Source organism: Mya arenaria, chromosome 13 (genome assembly GCF_026914265.1).
Source record: "Mya arenaria isolate MELC-2E11 chromosome 13, ASM2691426v1".
Classification (NCBI taxonomy): domain Eukaryota; kingdom Metazoa; phylum Mollusca; class Bivalvia; order Myida; family Myidae; genus Mya; species Mya arenaria.
In genome coordinates this window covers 33,496,312-33,514,373 of record NC_069134.1, presented here as the reverse complement: position 1 = coordinate 33,514,373, position 18,062 = coordinate 33,496,312, and the positions used below count along the sequence as shown (strand labels likewise).

The following is an 18,062-nucleotide window of genomic DNA, read 5'->3' as shown; positions in this document are numbered from 1 at the left end:
CCACATTCAGCCAAACGTTTTTTTTTTATCATTTGGGCATTTTTGTGTTTCCCTGTAATGCAACTTCTCTTGACTGTTAATTGCATGACAAAAAATATAATGCATATTTAAAACTTCAATTGCATTTGAGATTCACAAACAGTAATAAGTTATTTTCAAATACACATAGACATATACAATCTCGGCCAGAAATGTCTTCATTGCTAACACCGTTGTGACTACTAAAAGCCACTAAGAACTACAGCTAAGAACTACTTACAACTTTAAGATGAATATGGGGCTGCATATTTAAAAGAAAATATTTATTTGTCGGAAGTTACTTACTTTTATAAGTTGAGGAATTTTGACTCATATATTATAATATAATAAAACTAGCAAACTACTTTGTCCGATTACTTCATGTTGTAATAATAAATGCTTCATGAAAATAATGGTACAAATCTCAGACACCACCTCTTTCCTGGTGTTTATATATCAAACATTCCTTAATGAACACTATTAAGAGAGTTTTAAATGAAATATTGAGAGAATTATAATAATAATAATAATAACACCTTTGAATCATGATACATGAACTGCCAAATATCTGAGGAAGGACCATGGACTTGTAAATATAATGTAAGAAATGATAATATGTAAGAAAAGAATCCATGTCTGCCCATGTATGACATTTGAGAAGTTGTCTTATTATCTTTGATGCTGTGGAAGAATAATATAAAAGAAGTAATTAGGTTAACTCTTTGATTAATGGTTTTATGATTTACAATGGCTTATGTTAAATAAAAAAGTTTGTTCATACAATATACTTCAACGAATAATACCCTGATACCAATTTTCTTTAACTGTATTTCATTTGTGTTGCTAATGGACAAACATGGCATTTTTGGTATCAAAAGTTTACATTGAAGTTGATAATATATTAAATAAATATGCATCTTATCCATTATTTGCAACTTGCCAGGTCCAAGCATTTGACTGATCTCTGATCCAACAACCTCCTCCCTAATTAGATGGTCCCAGAGCGGTTAGTGGAACTATGGCCCCAATTTCTCGAAACTTCTCAAGCTTAACAGGCTTAAGATGCTTATTTTAATTTGCCAAAATACATACTTATAGTGACTTTTGATAAAGGAAAAATGGTTTATTGTGATAACCATAATGATAATTACTATTTTAAGTATAAAAAAACTCTTAAAGGGGAATATAGTGCAAATAATTGAAAAACAAAATAGTTGGTTTAGCTTAAACCTGTTATAGGACTTTTAGGAAGTTTCGAGAAATTGGGGCCTGGAACATGACAATTGGCTTAGACACACTTGCTATAGTTAGTAAATCTAGGTGTCTTTACCATGGTTTATTAGGATACTGATACAATCAATCAGATAAGGGTTTTTATTGAGGGTAAATAAACAGTTTCAGTTGATTGCATCTAGGGTCTAATAAATTATTGGTCTATCAAAGCATTTAAATGATTTATACATAATAGGCTCAATTCACTAAAAATGGACACTTTTTACAACAATGCTTTTCCATAGCCTATGTAATTAAAAGGCATACGATGGACAAAGGACAAAATCATGAATATTTTCTTAGAAGCATTTTAATATTTACAGGAAATGCAATTCAAACTAAACATTTTACATTAAAAATCCTGATCACAGCTGCATTTATCTTGCAACAATAGCAAGTTTATAATTTTATTTATTTGCCTAGAGATGTTGTAACTTAGACTCAAGTATTGATCCCTTTATTTTTATTTTTTTATAATATCTTCATAATGAAAACAACTCCTCAAATAAGGTAAAATTACAGGACTAATTATTGGAGAGAAAAAAATGTATGATCATCTGATAACAACTAAATAATTGTGTTCTTGTCAAGGAAATGAAAAAAATAAATAAAAAAAATCTGAAACATTTTTTCAATTTATAAAGCTCCATATTATACATGTTAGAGTAGAATTTACACCAATTTATGATTATTATGGAATGTATATTTCTGTGTTGGTCGATCATTTTTAAATGCTACAAACGCAACATATTTTCATGTTTGTTCATTACCAGATGTAATCGAAACAACAGGTTATAAATTAGTGAATTTAATGTTCAAATAAACTCTGTATGCACTATGATTTTATTTGGTTTAAAAGTTAACTGTTCGACATTTCGCAAGTTATTATATGCAATCAAAAGTACATAACATAATGATCTCTTATTAGATTTAACACGCAAACTTACGAGTTTCAAGTTATAAAGACACAAGATTTCTTAAGCTTTATAAAAAAAATGTTTGCAATTTTGTACCCTTATCACGGCAGATTCTTTTAATTCAATTGTACTTAAATTCAACTTTTTAATATATACAAAATGATTTTTAATGCCTTTATGGAGACCCCTTTTCTATGAACAACCTACATGTACATTGTAATATATGACAACCTTTCATAGAAGTTTGTCATGAGCAGTTTTTCTATAAATTCACAAACACATGGAACAACTTGAGAATAAGCTTTCTTTCTTAATTTTAAAGATTGTCTTAAAAAATGAATTTTATTATTCTTATTCTCTCTTGGTTGTTCTATGCAGCTCTTTGTAGTTCTAAGTAGCTCCACATTGCTTAAGGCTGTGAGGACCTCATAAACAAACTGACTAGTACCGGTCCATCATGCCTAAAGATATTTAAATTATCTCAAGGAAATTTAGATAGCTTCAGATATTGTAAAACTTGGTACCAATAGCAGCTCAAAAAAGCGCTGGGCTGCATTCACCATTGAGTGAATGGCAAGGAGTATGGTTGCCACAAGTCTGCCTATATACCAAACGTCTGAAAAGACCACTTGTGTCTATTTTTTCTATCATTTTTGGCAACCACAGTACTTTCTTCTATTACACTTCATACCTCCATTTACGGAAAATCTTTATTATATGAATATGAACTAGGCGAAGAGACATCTCATCTTTCAATGAAATAGCATGTTATCGTGAAATACTCATCAATAAACCTGTACTGTGAGTTGTCCCTGCAGGCGAGTGGTCTAAGAAGCTGGTTTATTTTTTTTCGTAATCAGTCAGACCAAGTTCTATTTGAGATAACTCAAGAATATTTTTTTCTACGAGGAGGACATTAATACGAGTGCATATGTGAGAGTCAGATTTCTGGAGTGGTTTTCTTGCGAACCAATGAAACTGCCTTATTAACTTTTTCATGATTATGAGATTTTCATAGCCAACTGTACATATTAAGCATCTATAGCAGAGTAGTGTTTTATGGGTATTGGGCTTGATTTATTTGGACGAGCCATATATTTCAGATTCAGGAAATTTAGTTTTAAATTGCACTTGTAAGTTAAAAAATGTTCAAATTTGATCAATGTTAGAGATTATGTTAAAAACAGGGACAGTTAAGATTTACTTTTGTTCAAAGTCTATTTGAGTAATGGCCATATGAATGTTTTATTGGGCGTGAATACGGTTCAAGACAGCTCAATATATATGAAAATGTAGGATTTTTATTATTTACTGATGATAATGCAGTAATGCATATATATAAATAAAAAGGGTACTTGAATTCTATATTACTTTTGTAATGCATTAAGTATTGAGTGATAATTCATTATGTTGCTCAAATAGCGAAAAAGTTGATAATTCAATTAATCACCATATCAGCTGTGCTCTGAACATAAATACATCCTTAGAGTATTGTTTAATCTGCCAGGATGCTGTAAAATGATATGATGTGCCTTTTTAAGCATTTAATGGGCTGATTGTTCAGAACTTTGTTAAAGTTAACAACGTGAATAACGACAAAATTGTTAACTTCTTAACATGAAATATTCAATGATGTGCTCACATCTTTAAATATATACAAGTAACACATACATGGGGGGGGGGGGTAATCCCTTGGAATCTACCCCTGGTCTCCCAGCAGGGGATGAAAATCACTGGAATTAAAACGAAAATTAGGAAAATTATACAACAGGCAATATATAATGACAAAGTGAAACCACAGTCTGTGAGTGAAACTGAATGTAAACAAACAACTCCACACAGGAGAAAATGACTTCATGAATTACAATGAGTTTTATGTTTGTTTCATAAATGCTAAAAGGAAACATGTTTATAAACTTTTACAAGAATGATTAATTTATTTGTAATTATGATCAAAGACAAACAAATAATTCTTTTTGGAAAATGGAAGAATTCAACAATATTTATAATATTTATTTTATTCTCTTTTTGTCTAAAAGTCATCATTGCTGATAGCAAGCAGATTTTTTTAATTGACTTTGGAGGACAGTAAGCCAAGAAATTGTCTCTATCATATATTTTTTCTATGACATATATATTGATCTGCAATTGACTATTACAGTATACAAATGACAACTGACAGTCTTTCATCTATGGATATGATGATATAAAAAAAAATTCCGTATGTACAAAATGGTAAAGGTTTTCATAGCAATAAATATATGTGAATACATTTTTTTGTACTTGTGTCTAAAATTCTTTTGATATTTCGCCAACTTAGACCTGCTAAAAAAAACCCTGATTTTTCAGTCTTTCTGAACAAATCCCCTGGAATGGTCTCATTAAAAATGGCATGAAAGAGTACAGCTGAAACAGTTGTATCAAATGTTGTTAGAAATACAGCAGATCTCAACTGAATCCTTTAAACTTCCACAGCAGTAACAATTTGAAAGTTAACAACGATAAAGATAACAGCTTTGTTAACTTTGACTAAATCAGGATCAATTGGCCCATTATGCACTATGTGAATGAAATATACTTTTTTTACTTTGAACTTGGTCTTTTTTGACAGGCATTTAGTCTGACAGTTTAAAGGGCTTAAGTTAAGCTTATTCCATTTAGCCAAAATCCATACTAAAATTTGACTTTGAAAATTGGTTTATTGAAATTCTCATGAAGATAATTCCTTTTTAAGTCTAAAACACTTAAAACATAAATATGATTCAATTTATAGACACAGAACTAAAACAGTGAGCTATATTAATCTTGTTCCAAGGGACTTAAGAAGTTTGAGAAAAAATGGGGCCAGATCTCCTTTCCATTGGTTCTGTTTCTGTTTAATTGCCCCTGACAATGCCTGAACCCATGGCCCTCAATCTTGACTTGGAGATTGGGCCTGACCAGTAGCTGACCCCAATAGTTTTTTTTGGCTCATCGGGTCAAAGGTCAAGGTCACAGTGACCTTGAATGGTAAAAGGTTGTTCGAGTGATAACTCAACAATGCCTGTACCCATGGCCCTCAAACTTGACTTCGAGATTGGGCCTGACCAGTAGATGACCCTTATTGATTTTAGGGGTCATTGGGCCAAAGGTCAAGGTCACAGTGACCTTGAATGGTAAAAGGTTGTCCATGTGATAACTCGACAATGCCTGCACCCATGGCCATCAAACTTGACTTGGAGGTTGGGCCTGACCATTAGATGGCCCCTATTGATTTTAGGGGTCATTTGGCCAAAGGTCAAGGTCACAGTAACTTTGAACGATGAAAGGCTGTCTAAGTGATAACTCAACAATGCCTGCACTCATGGCCCTCAAACTTGACTTGGAAGTTGGACCTGACCAGTAGATGACCCCTGATTGATTTTAGGGGTCAAAGGTCAAGGTCACAGTGACCTTGAAAGCAAACTTGACAATTCCTGGACCTATTGTCATCAAACTTGACATGAAGGTTGGGCCTGACCAGTAGATGACCCCTCTTGACTTTGGGGGTCATCGGGTCAAGGTCACAGTAACCTTTAACACAAAAAAGTTAACACTTCTCCCAGTGATATCTCAACAATGCCTGAACCTATGATCGTCAAACTTGACATGGAAGTTGGGCCTGACCAGGAGATGACACTATTGATTTTAGGAGTCATTGGGTCAAAGGTCAAGTTCACAGTGACCTTGAATGCGAAAATGTTTCAAGTGATAATTCGACAATGCCAGCACCCATGGCCCTCAAACTTGACTTCGAGTTGTGTCTGACCTGTAGATGACCCCTTATGATTTTAGGGGTCATCGGGTCAAAGGTCAAGGATACAGTGACCTTGAACGAAAAAAGCTTGTCTGTGTGATAACTTGTCAATGCCTGCACCCATGGCCCTTAAACTTGACATTTAGATTTTTGGTGACCAGCTGATGACTCCTATGGATTTTGAGGTCATAGAGTCAAAGGTCATGGTCATAACACACTCTATCCTCAAACTTTGAATGGTCATAATCTTAAAACTGCCTCAACGGCATCCAATGTCAGTGACAAATCAGCTGCCATTTCGGTCCATGCATATTTCATTCAATTGTCCATATAATCCTGACAACATGACGCTCAGGGGGGGCATATTGTTTGACAAACATCTCTTGTTTTAAACAGTATTTATAATGCTTAAATGAAACCTTAGTCACAGACCGGAGAACAAAATGATACAAAATGATGTGTTTAAACAAAATAAAATTACACCAGTGTGCTTAGTTGAGGTATTTAAATGAAGTTGGGCAGAGCATAGCAAAACGAGGAATTGTTAAAGGATTCCCCGTATTTTATGTTATTATTTATTTTCAGACATACAGTGAAGTGTAGCGAGCCAGAATGTCCGAGTTACAGGCTACTCTCGAGTTCTCAGTTGAGCTCAATAAATTCTACAATGTTGACCTATTTCAGCGAGGGTATGTAACTTTATATTATTATATTAGTGGACAAGATTAGAACAAGCTCATAAGCCATGGACACATAAAATCATACCCAGGCTTACTCAAATTTTGGATTTTATATACCATGGCTTGTTGATTTTTTTCTTGCCAATCACTAGTGTTTATCCGAATTCAGGATTGTTCAAATGAAGAACATGGCTTTACATACATGTAGAATTTTTTGGAAGTGACAAGTTTAAAGCTGCACTCTCACAGATTGAATGTTTTGACAACTTTTTTTGTCTTGGAACGAGCCAATTTTAGCGAAAAATCTATGGAAACCAGTGATACAAGACTGCTGACAAAATATTAGATCGCATATTTTTATATTCAAAAGTTCAAAAATTGATGTTGATTGCATTTTTCTTAAACCGTTTGTAACAATGGTATATCTGTGAGAGCGCAGCTTTAAGAAACTGAACATTGCCATTAACTTAAATGTACCTGAAAAAGCCCTGTAGCTTTATAATTGTTTGCTGGTACAGCTATCCTAGAGGGTAGAGATAGGTCCATATATTTAAAAGCAGCCTTAGGTCAAAATTTTAATGTGTTTCATTTCAGGAGTATATTATTACTAAAGTTTAATATTTAAAGTTGATGCAATTAAATTGCTGATTTCCCTCATCATGTATATTCTACAAATATGTTAGAGAAATAAACTGTCTGTATGCTTGTTAATTTGTCTGTCTGTCTGCCTTATTGACTGACTGACGGTCTGTCATCATCTAATCTTATTATAATATTAAAGTTATAAAAAAACGGTTCTACACCTACTATTTAACATAAAATATTTATTACCAAAATAGTAAGTGTAAAGTTCTGGAAGCTTTTATCAGAGATCAGGTCTATTAATGAAAATAAAATAAAATCATACTATTTAATAATAAATGCTTGTTTTCTCTTGAATTTCAGATTTTACCAGGTTCGGACTGCCTTAAGGACCCCTCCCAAAGTGCCATCGAAAATCGAAATAACTCTCCAGAAATCACAAGGTAACAAATACACATGAACAGTGTTCACTCTGTTGCATACATTCAGGGATGTGATAAGTCTGCGGAGTTCCGCAGAATAATGGCTCTAAGGACCAATTTATTTTCATTTTTTATTACTGATTGAAAAAAGGAAACTGGTTGCTTTTGGTTGTTTCTTTCTTTTGAGTAATGAAAAAAACAGTGTAAACACTGTAAACATTTTGCTTCAAATTTGAGTCAAGAAAGCCCTCAAAAAGGAGTTCTAAAAAGGCCATTTTTTCTTTTGTGACAAAACACTTCACACTTATTGCACCCCCATTAACCCATTGCTGAAATGGTTTCGTCCCTTCAACTACAAGGTCAATCACATCCCTGACACTCTTAGCATATTTGGTATAGATAGATCTACTAATTATTGACCAGAAGGCCTCGTACAATAATTAGACCTTGTTTTTTCCTGCAGCCTTGTTTTAAAACAGCCTTTAGCCTAGAGTTTTGTGATTATACGGTATAGAATAGTACACAATTAAAACATACTCTGTTTGGCCATACAAGACCCACATTTATTAAGGAAAATAAGGCTATTTCCCTATTGATTTATTTTAATATTTCCCCAACTTTCAAGTATTTGTTCCAAAAATTATGTGAAAAAAATCAATATGTTTTTTTCATCGTGAAATCATTGTGTGTATTGATTTTAAAGTGTTGTTTGTTTTTTAATAATAATGTCAATCTTTCATTATTTTGAATAAATAAGCTTGAAGCATTCACATGTAAATGTACCCATTTGAGGCGTTTTCCAGTCGACATTTCCCAAAACTCAAAAAGTAAATGGTAAAGCCCTGATCAGGTTTGTTTTTACTTGATATATTTCATGATGCATTTAAGTTCATTGGCAGGGAATTAAATGAAATTCAGGTACATTGTAATATAAGATCATTTCTCTTACTTACAAAAGTTAAGTTCTTATGGAATAAATAAAGTTGTGACAAAGTACAATAGTTAATCTTGATAAAGAAAGTACATAAGTCTGAAAATCCTGGATTCAAACATTTTTCAGAATTTGGTCAAAGATTTGCAAGAAAAAGAGGTATAAAGTTTGCATTGCTACACCTATGGCCATAAATGTCTGTACAAATCAGTTCACCTCTGTCCACACTATCTGCATGAATGATTGCAACCACATCAACTTAATAAGGTTAAGTTAAATTTTCAGAAACCAGTGGTAATGGAATGAAACAGGATAACATAAATATAGCATTAGGAAGAAGCTGGCATGACCTTTTTCATTGAAGTTTAAAACTATCATTGGTTTGTCCAGAGATATTAGGCCATAGGTGTACTAAATTTGATACTTGTCACATGACCTATTTATTGTTCATCACCATGGGTTGGATGCTGTTGAACTTTTGTAAATTAACAAATTGTGGAAACAAAGTTAAAATTACGGTAGTATGAAAATGTACTAAAACTATTTAATGATTTATAAAGCTTTGCTTGAAATTGCACAAGTTGAGACCTGCTGTTTTGTTTAACTGGTGAATTAACATCAAAATGTACTAAAACTATTTAACAGAAAAATATTGTGTAAATGTTTGATTTTAAGTGTTCCCGATTTTATTCATTGTCCGCCAAAGACAAGATCAACTCATGTTATCTAAGCTTTGTAAACTTGTCTTTAATATACTGCATTTTTTTAAATGTTAAGGTTAGTTAGTTAGTATTTAAGAATGTCTAAATTGTCTGTAACCATTTTTAACCAGGTTTTCACATAGTGAAACCTGGTTATTAGCGGCGAACGTCGTTGTTCGGGCGGGTGGGCGGGCGGTGTCAAACTCACCTATGAAACTGAATAACTTTAGGGTTGCCATATCTTGACCAAACTTGGTCTATAGAAAGAGATTATGGGTACCTTTCATGGGATTGCGTTTGGGTTCCCTAGGGTCAAGGTCAAGGTCACTGTTACTAAAAATAGAAAAACGGTTGAAACTGAATAACTTTAGTTAGGGTTGACATATCTTGACCAAACTTGGTCTATAGAAAGAGTTTATGGGTACCTTTCATGGGATTGTGTTTGGGTCCATAGGGTCAAGGTCAAGGTCACTGTTACTAATAATAGAAAAACGGTTGAAACTGAATAACTTTAGTTAGGGTTGACATATCTTGACCAAACTTGGTCTATAGAAAGAGTTTATGGGTACCTTTCATGGGATTGCGTTTGGGGTACCTGGGGTCAAGGTCACTGTTACTAAAAATAGAAAAATGGTTGAAACTGAATAATTTTAGTTATGGATGACATATCTTGACCAAACTTGGTCTATAGGAAGAGTTTATGGATACTTTTTATGCGTTTGGGGTCCCTAGGGTCACGGTCAAGGTCACTGTTACTAAAAATAGAAAAATGGTTGAAATTGAATAACTGAAGTTAGGGTTGACATTATCCTGACACAACTTGGTATAAAGGAAGAGTTTATGGATACCTTTCAATGGATTGCATTTGGGGTCCCTAGGTTCAAGGTCACTAAAAATAGAAAAACAGACAGAGGCTGAAGTTCTTCTGTCAATCAGTAAAAACCTTTCGTCACATTGCGGCGTTTCTTGTTTTTTATGTAATACAGTGGTCGAAATCAGCACTAGCCCGCAAGCCCTGCACTGGTAAAATGTCTTTCCGGCTTGCTCAAATTCTGAATTTTATATAGCAGAGCTTGTTAAAAAATTTGATGCCAAGCTAAAGAATAAGAATTTGAGCCTGTTCATCCAAAAGTCTAATTTTGATGACTAATAATAAAAAGGTTTATAGGAATTTTTGTCCCAACAATGATGCTGCTTTGTTTTAAAACTACTGTTTGAACAGGCAAAAACCTTCTATATTAGTAACATACCATCCCTAAAAGAAAGTATGATTATTCTAGCCCTTCTTATCAAAGCACTCCCATACGACTTAGTGGTAGAGCATTCATTTTAAATGTGAGGAAATTGTGTTCAATCCTCCACTTTGAAAGTAATACAATAAAATATGAAACCAGTAGCTTTCTTGCTTGCCGGTTGACATAAGAGGGTAGTACTGGGAAATTTGGTGTACTCAGTATTGGTTTTAACCCTGGAAAGTTATCTGCTGTTTAACGGTGCTTAACACCTGAGGCACAGTGAAGAGCCAAGAGGTGTGCTTGAAAAAGGGTTAGGGTATTGCCGGCCTCCTTGTTTCTCACTCGTTCAACTCTTTTAATATCTGGTTGGGACTGGAAATTGCAGTCACTTCTAACTCATGCCATGTATCACATATAAATTCACTTATCATCACATCACGGCTGGGTCAAGCCCAGGGCTTCTAAAACTTTGGAACCTCAATCGGTCCGGACCCGGCGACGACGACCCCCCCCCCCCCCCAAAAAAAAATCCCCCCTCCCCCCCCCTCAAAAAAAGAAAGACCTGTTCAATAGTCCGATTTTATGGAAATGTCATACATTCTCGCGACGTCTTTTTTTGTCAATATCATTTGCGATTTGGCAATTCGTAAGAGGGCTCTAGAGCCAGCATAGCCGATTCAGATAGTCATTGATACAAGTTTAATTCAAATGAGATTCTCATCGAGTTCTGCGGCGTTTCTAACAAGAAAGACTGCGATCGTAATTAACTGTGGCTGTCGGGAGGCGGTCAGGCGACAAAAAGTGAAACAGTATTATGATTTTTTTGCTGAATGCTTCTTTAGTGGGTCAACATTCAACTGATAATCTTGAATAATAGTATATATCTAGATTTATAATCGGGGCAACAAGCTTAAAGTGTGATATCAACAACGATGTTTTACTGCGAATAAATATGACATAAGCGGCGGACTCAGCTGTCAGACTATGTAGTTAATCAAGCATATCGCTGTTGATATCCTATATATTATTACATTAATTAATTTGGTATTTTAATGCTTTCACGGATTAACAATGACATGCATTTATCTTTAAAGCCGTTTTTAACCAGCAATGGTTCTATATAACAATTTAAATTTAACCGTTTTGTAATCAACATACGGATATCATGTAATGATCGACGACGACATAGCATATTGCAATGTGAAAATATGGACCGATTTTAACTCTTAATCAGGAAAGCTGCAAGCAGATAATTAACACATAATTTGTTTAATTGTGTCTTCTGCTTATACCAAAAACATGTGATTGGACCGATTGCAAGCGTCTGCTTATTAACAGATAGGCTATAGAGTGATCAGCGTAGCGGAAAAAGCAGCTGGTCGCATCGGTCTCATGGTAACCAAGACACTTTTATGACCTATTGGATGTAGTTTTGAATATGTGAATGACCCATGAATGTTTGTGAATTACAATTTCTACATCTTTTACTGACTTAAACGTTTTGGACCGAAATTATCAAAAAAAGAGAGAAAATTTCGGACCGATTTTTTTTACAATTTTTGAAACTGAAATTGGTCTGGCTTAGTCAAAATCGGTCCAGACCGGCAAATTGCCGGTTTTTAGAAGCCCTGGTCAAGCCATATTATCATCATGCAGCTCGTGAGCTCTGGCAGACCATCATAAACTCTAAGAAACAAATTTGAACTCACAGAAATAAATTTCACCTGAGTTGGGGTTTTTTGGCCAAAGGCCGGTAGTTATTGAGAACGCTTTAAAAGGGTTATTAATACAGTGGAAACACACTAAACCGGATCTCCACAAAACCGGAATCCTCGGGAAACCGGACTTTTTTCAGAGTCCTGTTTTTCCCCTTCTATTTCAATGTAAAAAAATCCCTACAAAACCGGAACCCCGGAATTCCTGATATTGGACAAAAAATCGAGAAAATTTGTTAGTTGTCAACATAATTTTACCTCACAAAACTGGACGTTTATTTGTTCAAACATATCAAAATAATTTTGTGTATTAGGAATCGCGAATCGCGTGTCACTTTGTTTTGAGAGTCGGTGCGTCGTTATATATTACACCTGTGATGTTGTGTTAACTCGATAATGATGATGAACTAGAAACGGATATTTAGTGATCATTTTGGAGGGTTGTTTTATCTAAAGACTTCTATGATTGAATCAAATTAGAGCGGTGCGTTAATTAAATCACAAACATACTAAACAAGCATTAAATTACGCGAGTTGTTTTATTTCAAGACTTGGTAAAAAGATGATTATAAAAACGCAGAAATGTTTAATTATGCTTATCACTTTTGCAAGTGCTTTAATCATGTCTCAACCTTAAACGTCGGAGAATTGAACTGTCCCTAGAAGACAAAAGACTTTAAAGGTTAACTCAGTCAATATTTTGAGTAAGCTTACCCCATACATCAAATTCCCACTAAACCGGAATCCTCACTAAACCGGAAATTTTGCCCAGTCCGGACCTTGTCCGGTTTAGTGAGTTTCCACTGTACTCACTGAAAAAGGAAATTGAAAAACAAATCTCTCCTAAAATAGAGTCTTTTGTTTGAAGTAGGATAAAGGTCGGAAACTATAAAGACGAGATCAATGCTTGTCTGTAAATATCAAACATCGTAAAAAACCCTGTATCAGTATAAAATTGATCTCATTTTGTTGCTTGTAAATTTCTGTAAAATATCTTTGACATTATATGAAGAGGCAAGTTGAGCGTATGGGTCAATATTTCCAGTATGGAATAATATTCCTCGAAAGCTGCACATTCTCTTTTCTTTGTGCAATTTCGGTTCATCAAATAAAGTGCTTTTATTGCCTGATGCTCAACTCCCCGTAATATGTTTTCAATTACAAGGTCTAACAATTAGATATTTCTGCCAAGATAGCATTAATTTGTGATTTGTATGATCTGTTTTATAATGAACTGGTGATACTGCATACTCTAGAGTTGCAGAAAAATTGTTCCTAAATATTTCTGCGATTATTATGTTGTACCTTAATGTTGATGTTTTGCTTTCAAATAATAACTGCACGTGCTATGAAATGTGTGGTTTGGAAGCACTTTAAGGTTACCATGAATTCCTAATTCATGAGTGATCATTGAGTTCATGGAGATATAGTTAAAATAATGTAAGATATTTGCTGTACACACAAGCTTGTTTCATTTCAATGAGCCATTGGGAATAATGTTAAATTCTGATGCCAGGGAATGTATTTAAATACCATCTTAGATTTCACTAAATTTTAAGATAAGAGCTCAAGTGTTTTGATTGGACTATAAAAATAACTGGCCAATAGTCTTAATTGAATCACTGAGCCCTGTCTTAAAGGTCAAGGATAAGAAAGATATTGAATAATGCCCTAGGACTGGTATTCAATATTGGTCTTAATTGGATCTAAGGACATTGAAGTGTTTCAGATTTAATACTTGTTATTAAAAACTGACTAATAGAGTTAATTAAGTCAATGATGTATGAACCTAAAATTAACTTAAGTTGCATATAGAATGCCACCCCTGGCTGCTGCATGTTATTAATATTTTGGTGTCATTGAATAGGAATTGAATATTGTATATATATTAAATTTATGACTAAAAACCATTATAAAAAAGATTATAGTGAAATTGGACTCGAAATGACATATTTTGCAAAATACATTCAACAGTATTTGTATACCACGTGATAAATTGCGTCATAAATGCTGCGTCGGAAGGCAATATTTTGCTTCAAATGAAGACTTAAAACAAAGATAACTTCACTATTTCTTCACCATTGTAGATGAAACATAGCGCAGTCTACGCCTCTTACGGAGCTCCGCATTCGGTCATTTACCAGAGTTTGATCTAGAGTTTAGTTTCTTCAAACACTTCGAAAAACCTTTTCACAATACGGCCGTCTGACGGAGCACTGTCAGAACATTATATTTGAAACAGGTTTGTTGAAGTGTTTGAGGAAACTAATCACCTAATCAAACTTCGGTAAAAAAAAGAAGGCGGGGCTCTTTAAGTGGCATAGACTGCCCCTTTGTTTTATTTGATTTGGTGAAGTAAAAGAAAAATTATTTTTGATTTAAGTCTTCATTTTATACAAAATGTTGCCTTCCGACGTATCATATATGACGTAATTTATCACGTGGTATATACACCCTGATTAAGAGATATTCGATTAACATGTTCTTTCTGTGCTCATAAAACTCTTTCAAATGACATCAAAACAACACAGGGTCACCAGGGGCCTATTTCAATAAGCAACAAACTAAGATTAGAAACTAAGTGTTTTGATTGGCCTGTATATTTAGCTGGCCAATAGGTTGAATGGAATCACTGAGGCATGTCTTAGGATAAGGATAAGATCAATATTGAATACTTGCTCAGATATCCAAAATGAACACATTTGTACAAAGAATTCCTTGAAATGATATTTTTTGCTATTAATAATATATTTACTTTGACTATTTTTTGTAGCTTAATCCTAGGCAAATAATGTAACTGCAGTAATGTCCAGGTTAAGGATGATATGCACTGTGTATCAGATATATATTTAACCAACAATGGATTGTAGCCCCTTAAATTTACCAAATTCTAATCGGCCAAAATTTGTGCTATATTTAGGAGAAAACAATGAGATTCCAGCCCATGTGATCAACGACTGGGCAGTGAGTCGCACATTTCAAATCCTGTACCGCAACGAAGATGTTAGCATCAATGACGTCATCCTTTACCGCTTTCATACACTCATCAATAGTGCCAAGGTAAGTCCTTAAATCTGCATACTTTGAATACTTGGTACCAGCAGCTTAATTGTAATTTGCATGTTCCAAATCCTGTACCACAGTGTAGATGTCAGCATCAACATTGTCACCATCTACTAGGTCAGTCTTAATTTCTGCATTGAAGTTAATCTTGATTTGACGATGAACCACACTTCAAGATTATGTATGTTAACATTTCCATACACACATTAATAAAGCCAAAGTCAGTCTAAATTTCTGCGTTGTATTTCTTGATAAACAGTGAGCAACAGATTCAGTAATGTTTCCTTGGCAAGTTTCAGGCTTCAGTACCACTGCCATACACTCATTAATAGTGCCGTGGCAAGGCCAGTAAGTTTCTAAGGCAAGTTTCATTTTATAAACTCACTGTCACACCACCACAGTGCTCCAGCCAGGATTTGAAAAGGGCAGGGTAGAGTTCTGAAAAGGGCAAGCTACATGAGTCGTGTAGGGGCGATTGGGGGTGGTTGTGGGAGGGGTCCACCCCTGTCACAAGGGTTGTTTTTTTGGAGGGGGGGTCTCCCCCTTGAATTTGTTTTGTTTTCATACTCAATTTAAATCATTTTCCATGATTTTCAGACTTGAACAAAATGGTGTTGTTTTTTCTCAAAATCTAGAAGGGTGTGTTTTAATATCAAAATTAAAAATTGTCTTTTTGTTTGTGGTAGTATATGATTGTACTTGTCTGGCATCTTCTTAAGTGCAATGTCACATATGTCTCCTAAAAATTATGTAAAATGAAGAAAAAAACAAACACAGTTAAACATTTGAAGCAATCAAATAAATAGATACCCACAAAAAACAAATATGTAGGAGACGAATCTTAGTTTGGTACGATCGGGATTGGGTACAAATGTTACATTCAGCCTGGCTGTTATTTAATTGTCTTTGGTAAAATAATGTTTAATATGCTGATGTTTTACAATAAAATGACAATAAAAATCACTGCCCTTGCTTAAAAAACACTTATAAATCATAGAACATTGATAAAATAACTACGAAAATCGTTCTGACAAAATGGTAGTTTCGGCGAATTTTGACAAGATCGTGGACATGATAGGTAAATGCTATATAAAGCATCTACATATTTTTGTGGTTTACAAAGAAATTTTCATCATGAATATTTAACAAATAATCTTTCAAAACATTTACTGACAAGGTGATGTATTTGATTGTGTAAGCGCCACCTTTCTTATGTTTTAATACAAATCGGCAGTGACCGTCTGCTTCAAATCAACAATGTTTAATTAAAATGGCGAGAATCTTCTGTACAATACAATTAACAATAATTTTAAAAGAATTTATTGTGCTTGACAACTTTGTTCACCATCCCTTCGCATTTTTTTTCGCATTTTACGAACTTTCATAATTGAATGAACAAGTTCAAAATGTATATTCCGATTGGCTGACATTCAATAGCCCCGCCTCCTGCCGATGTTTCCCTATTTGGCTCTTCCTAATTATTGGATTAGAAGATGACCGATTATGAATACACAGGTCGTCTGCTCACTACACAAATACACAATTAGCTGTCATATGACTTCGACAAGGCACATGGGAAGATGAAAAGGCAGTTCAGCATATTTTAAGAAGTCAATGGGGACAAGGTGACACCTAGCGGGAACACTATTATCATAAGTATTACGTAATTTGTCTCAATTATGACAGTGGATTAAGGGCTGCCGATCTTTCATAATGATTTCAATTGTAAAAAAGGGCACTAACGGGATAATTGGCGCTAATAGAGCATTTGTGAAAAGGTCAGTACTCAAAAAGGGGGCAGGGCGGTAAGAAAAGGGGCACGGGCGCTGCGCCATTGAAAAACGGGCTAGCTGGAGCACTGCACCATCAGTAGTGCCTTGGCAAGGCCAGTAAGATTCTAAGGCAAGTTTCAGGTTATAAACTCACTGCCATATACTCATTAATAGTGCTGTGGCAAGACCAGTAAGATTCTAATGCAAGTTCCAGTTATAAACTCACTGCCATATACTCATTAATAGTGCTTTGGCAAGGCCAGTAAGTTTCTAAGGCAAGTTTCATTTTATAAACTCACTGTCACACCACCATCAATAGTGCCTTGGCAAGGCCAGTAAGATTCTTAGGCAAGTTTCAGGTTATAAACTCACTGCCATACACTCATCAATAGTGCCCTGGCAAGGCCAGTAAGATTCTAAGGCAAGTTCCAGTTATAAACTCACTGCCATATACTCATTAATAGTGCTGTGGCAAGGCCAGTAAGATTCTAAGGCAAGTTTCATGTTATAGACTCACTGCCATACACTAATCAGTAGTGCTGTGGCAAGGTCATTAAGTTTTTTAGGCAGGTTTCAAGTTTCGTGCTCACTGCTTAAACTCATCAATAATGCCATGTAAATGTCATTTTCTTTGGCAATTTTCTAGTTTCAGTACCTCTGCATTAGCTGCATCAATAGTTTTATGGCAACTTGAGTTTTACTTCCGACATTATGTTTCCTGATGATGTTAAACTTTGTCTTAATGATGTACTTAAATGTGTATAGTTAAAATTTAACACCTGAGGCCTAGTTTCAAATGATGCTGTTTCACTCCTAGCATTATGTGAAGAAAAAGTATATCAATATTGACGTTTTTGTATTTCTGTTTGCAGTTGGAGGAAGAGATATCCAAGTTGGATATTCAGTTGTACCTGGAGCTCTGGTTTACAGAAGATTTGTGTGGGTAAGTTTATGGAGTAGTCAACAACTGGTTTAAGGA

General features: G+C 34.5%; 1 protein-coding gene across 4 annotated transcripts in view; it reads left to right on the top strand.

Moving 5' to 3' along the window:
• Positions 1 to 18,062, top strand: part of LOC128213651 (protein FAM135A-like) — a 43,705-nt gene that overhangs the window by 346 nt on the left and 25,297 nt on the right. For 2 of the 4 annotated variants that reach the window (XM_052919635.1, XM_052919634.1), the window contains exons 2-6: positions 6,568 to 6,671; positions 7,608 to 7,687; positions 8,727 to 8,756; positions 15,169 to 15,308; positions 17,956 to 18,026. In XM_052919635.1, the coding sequence (XP_052775595.1) occupies positions 6,595 to 6,671; positions 7,608 to 7,687; positions 8,727 to 8,756; positions 15,169 to 15,308; positions 17,956 to 18,026 (398 nt within the window). In that variant the 5' untranslated portion in view covers positions 6,568 to 6,594. The remainder of the gene's footprint in view (positions 1 to 6,567; positions 6,672 to 7,607; positions 7,688 to 8,726; positions 8,757 to 15,168; positions 15,309 to 17,955; positions 18,027 to 18,062) is intronic. The other 2 variants (XM_052919639.1, XM_052919638.1) reach the window with 1 other exon arrangement.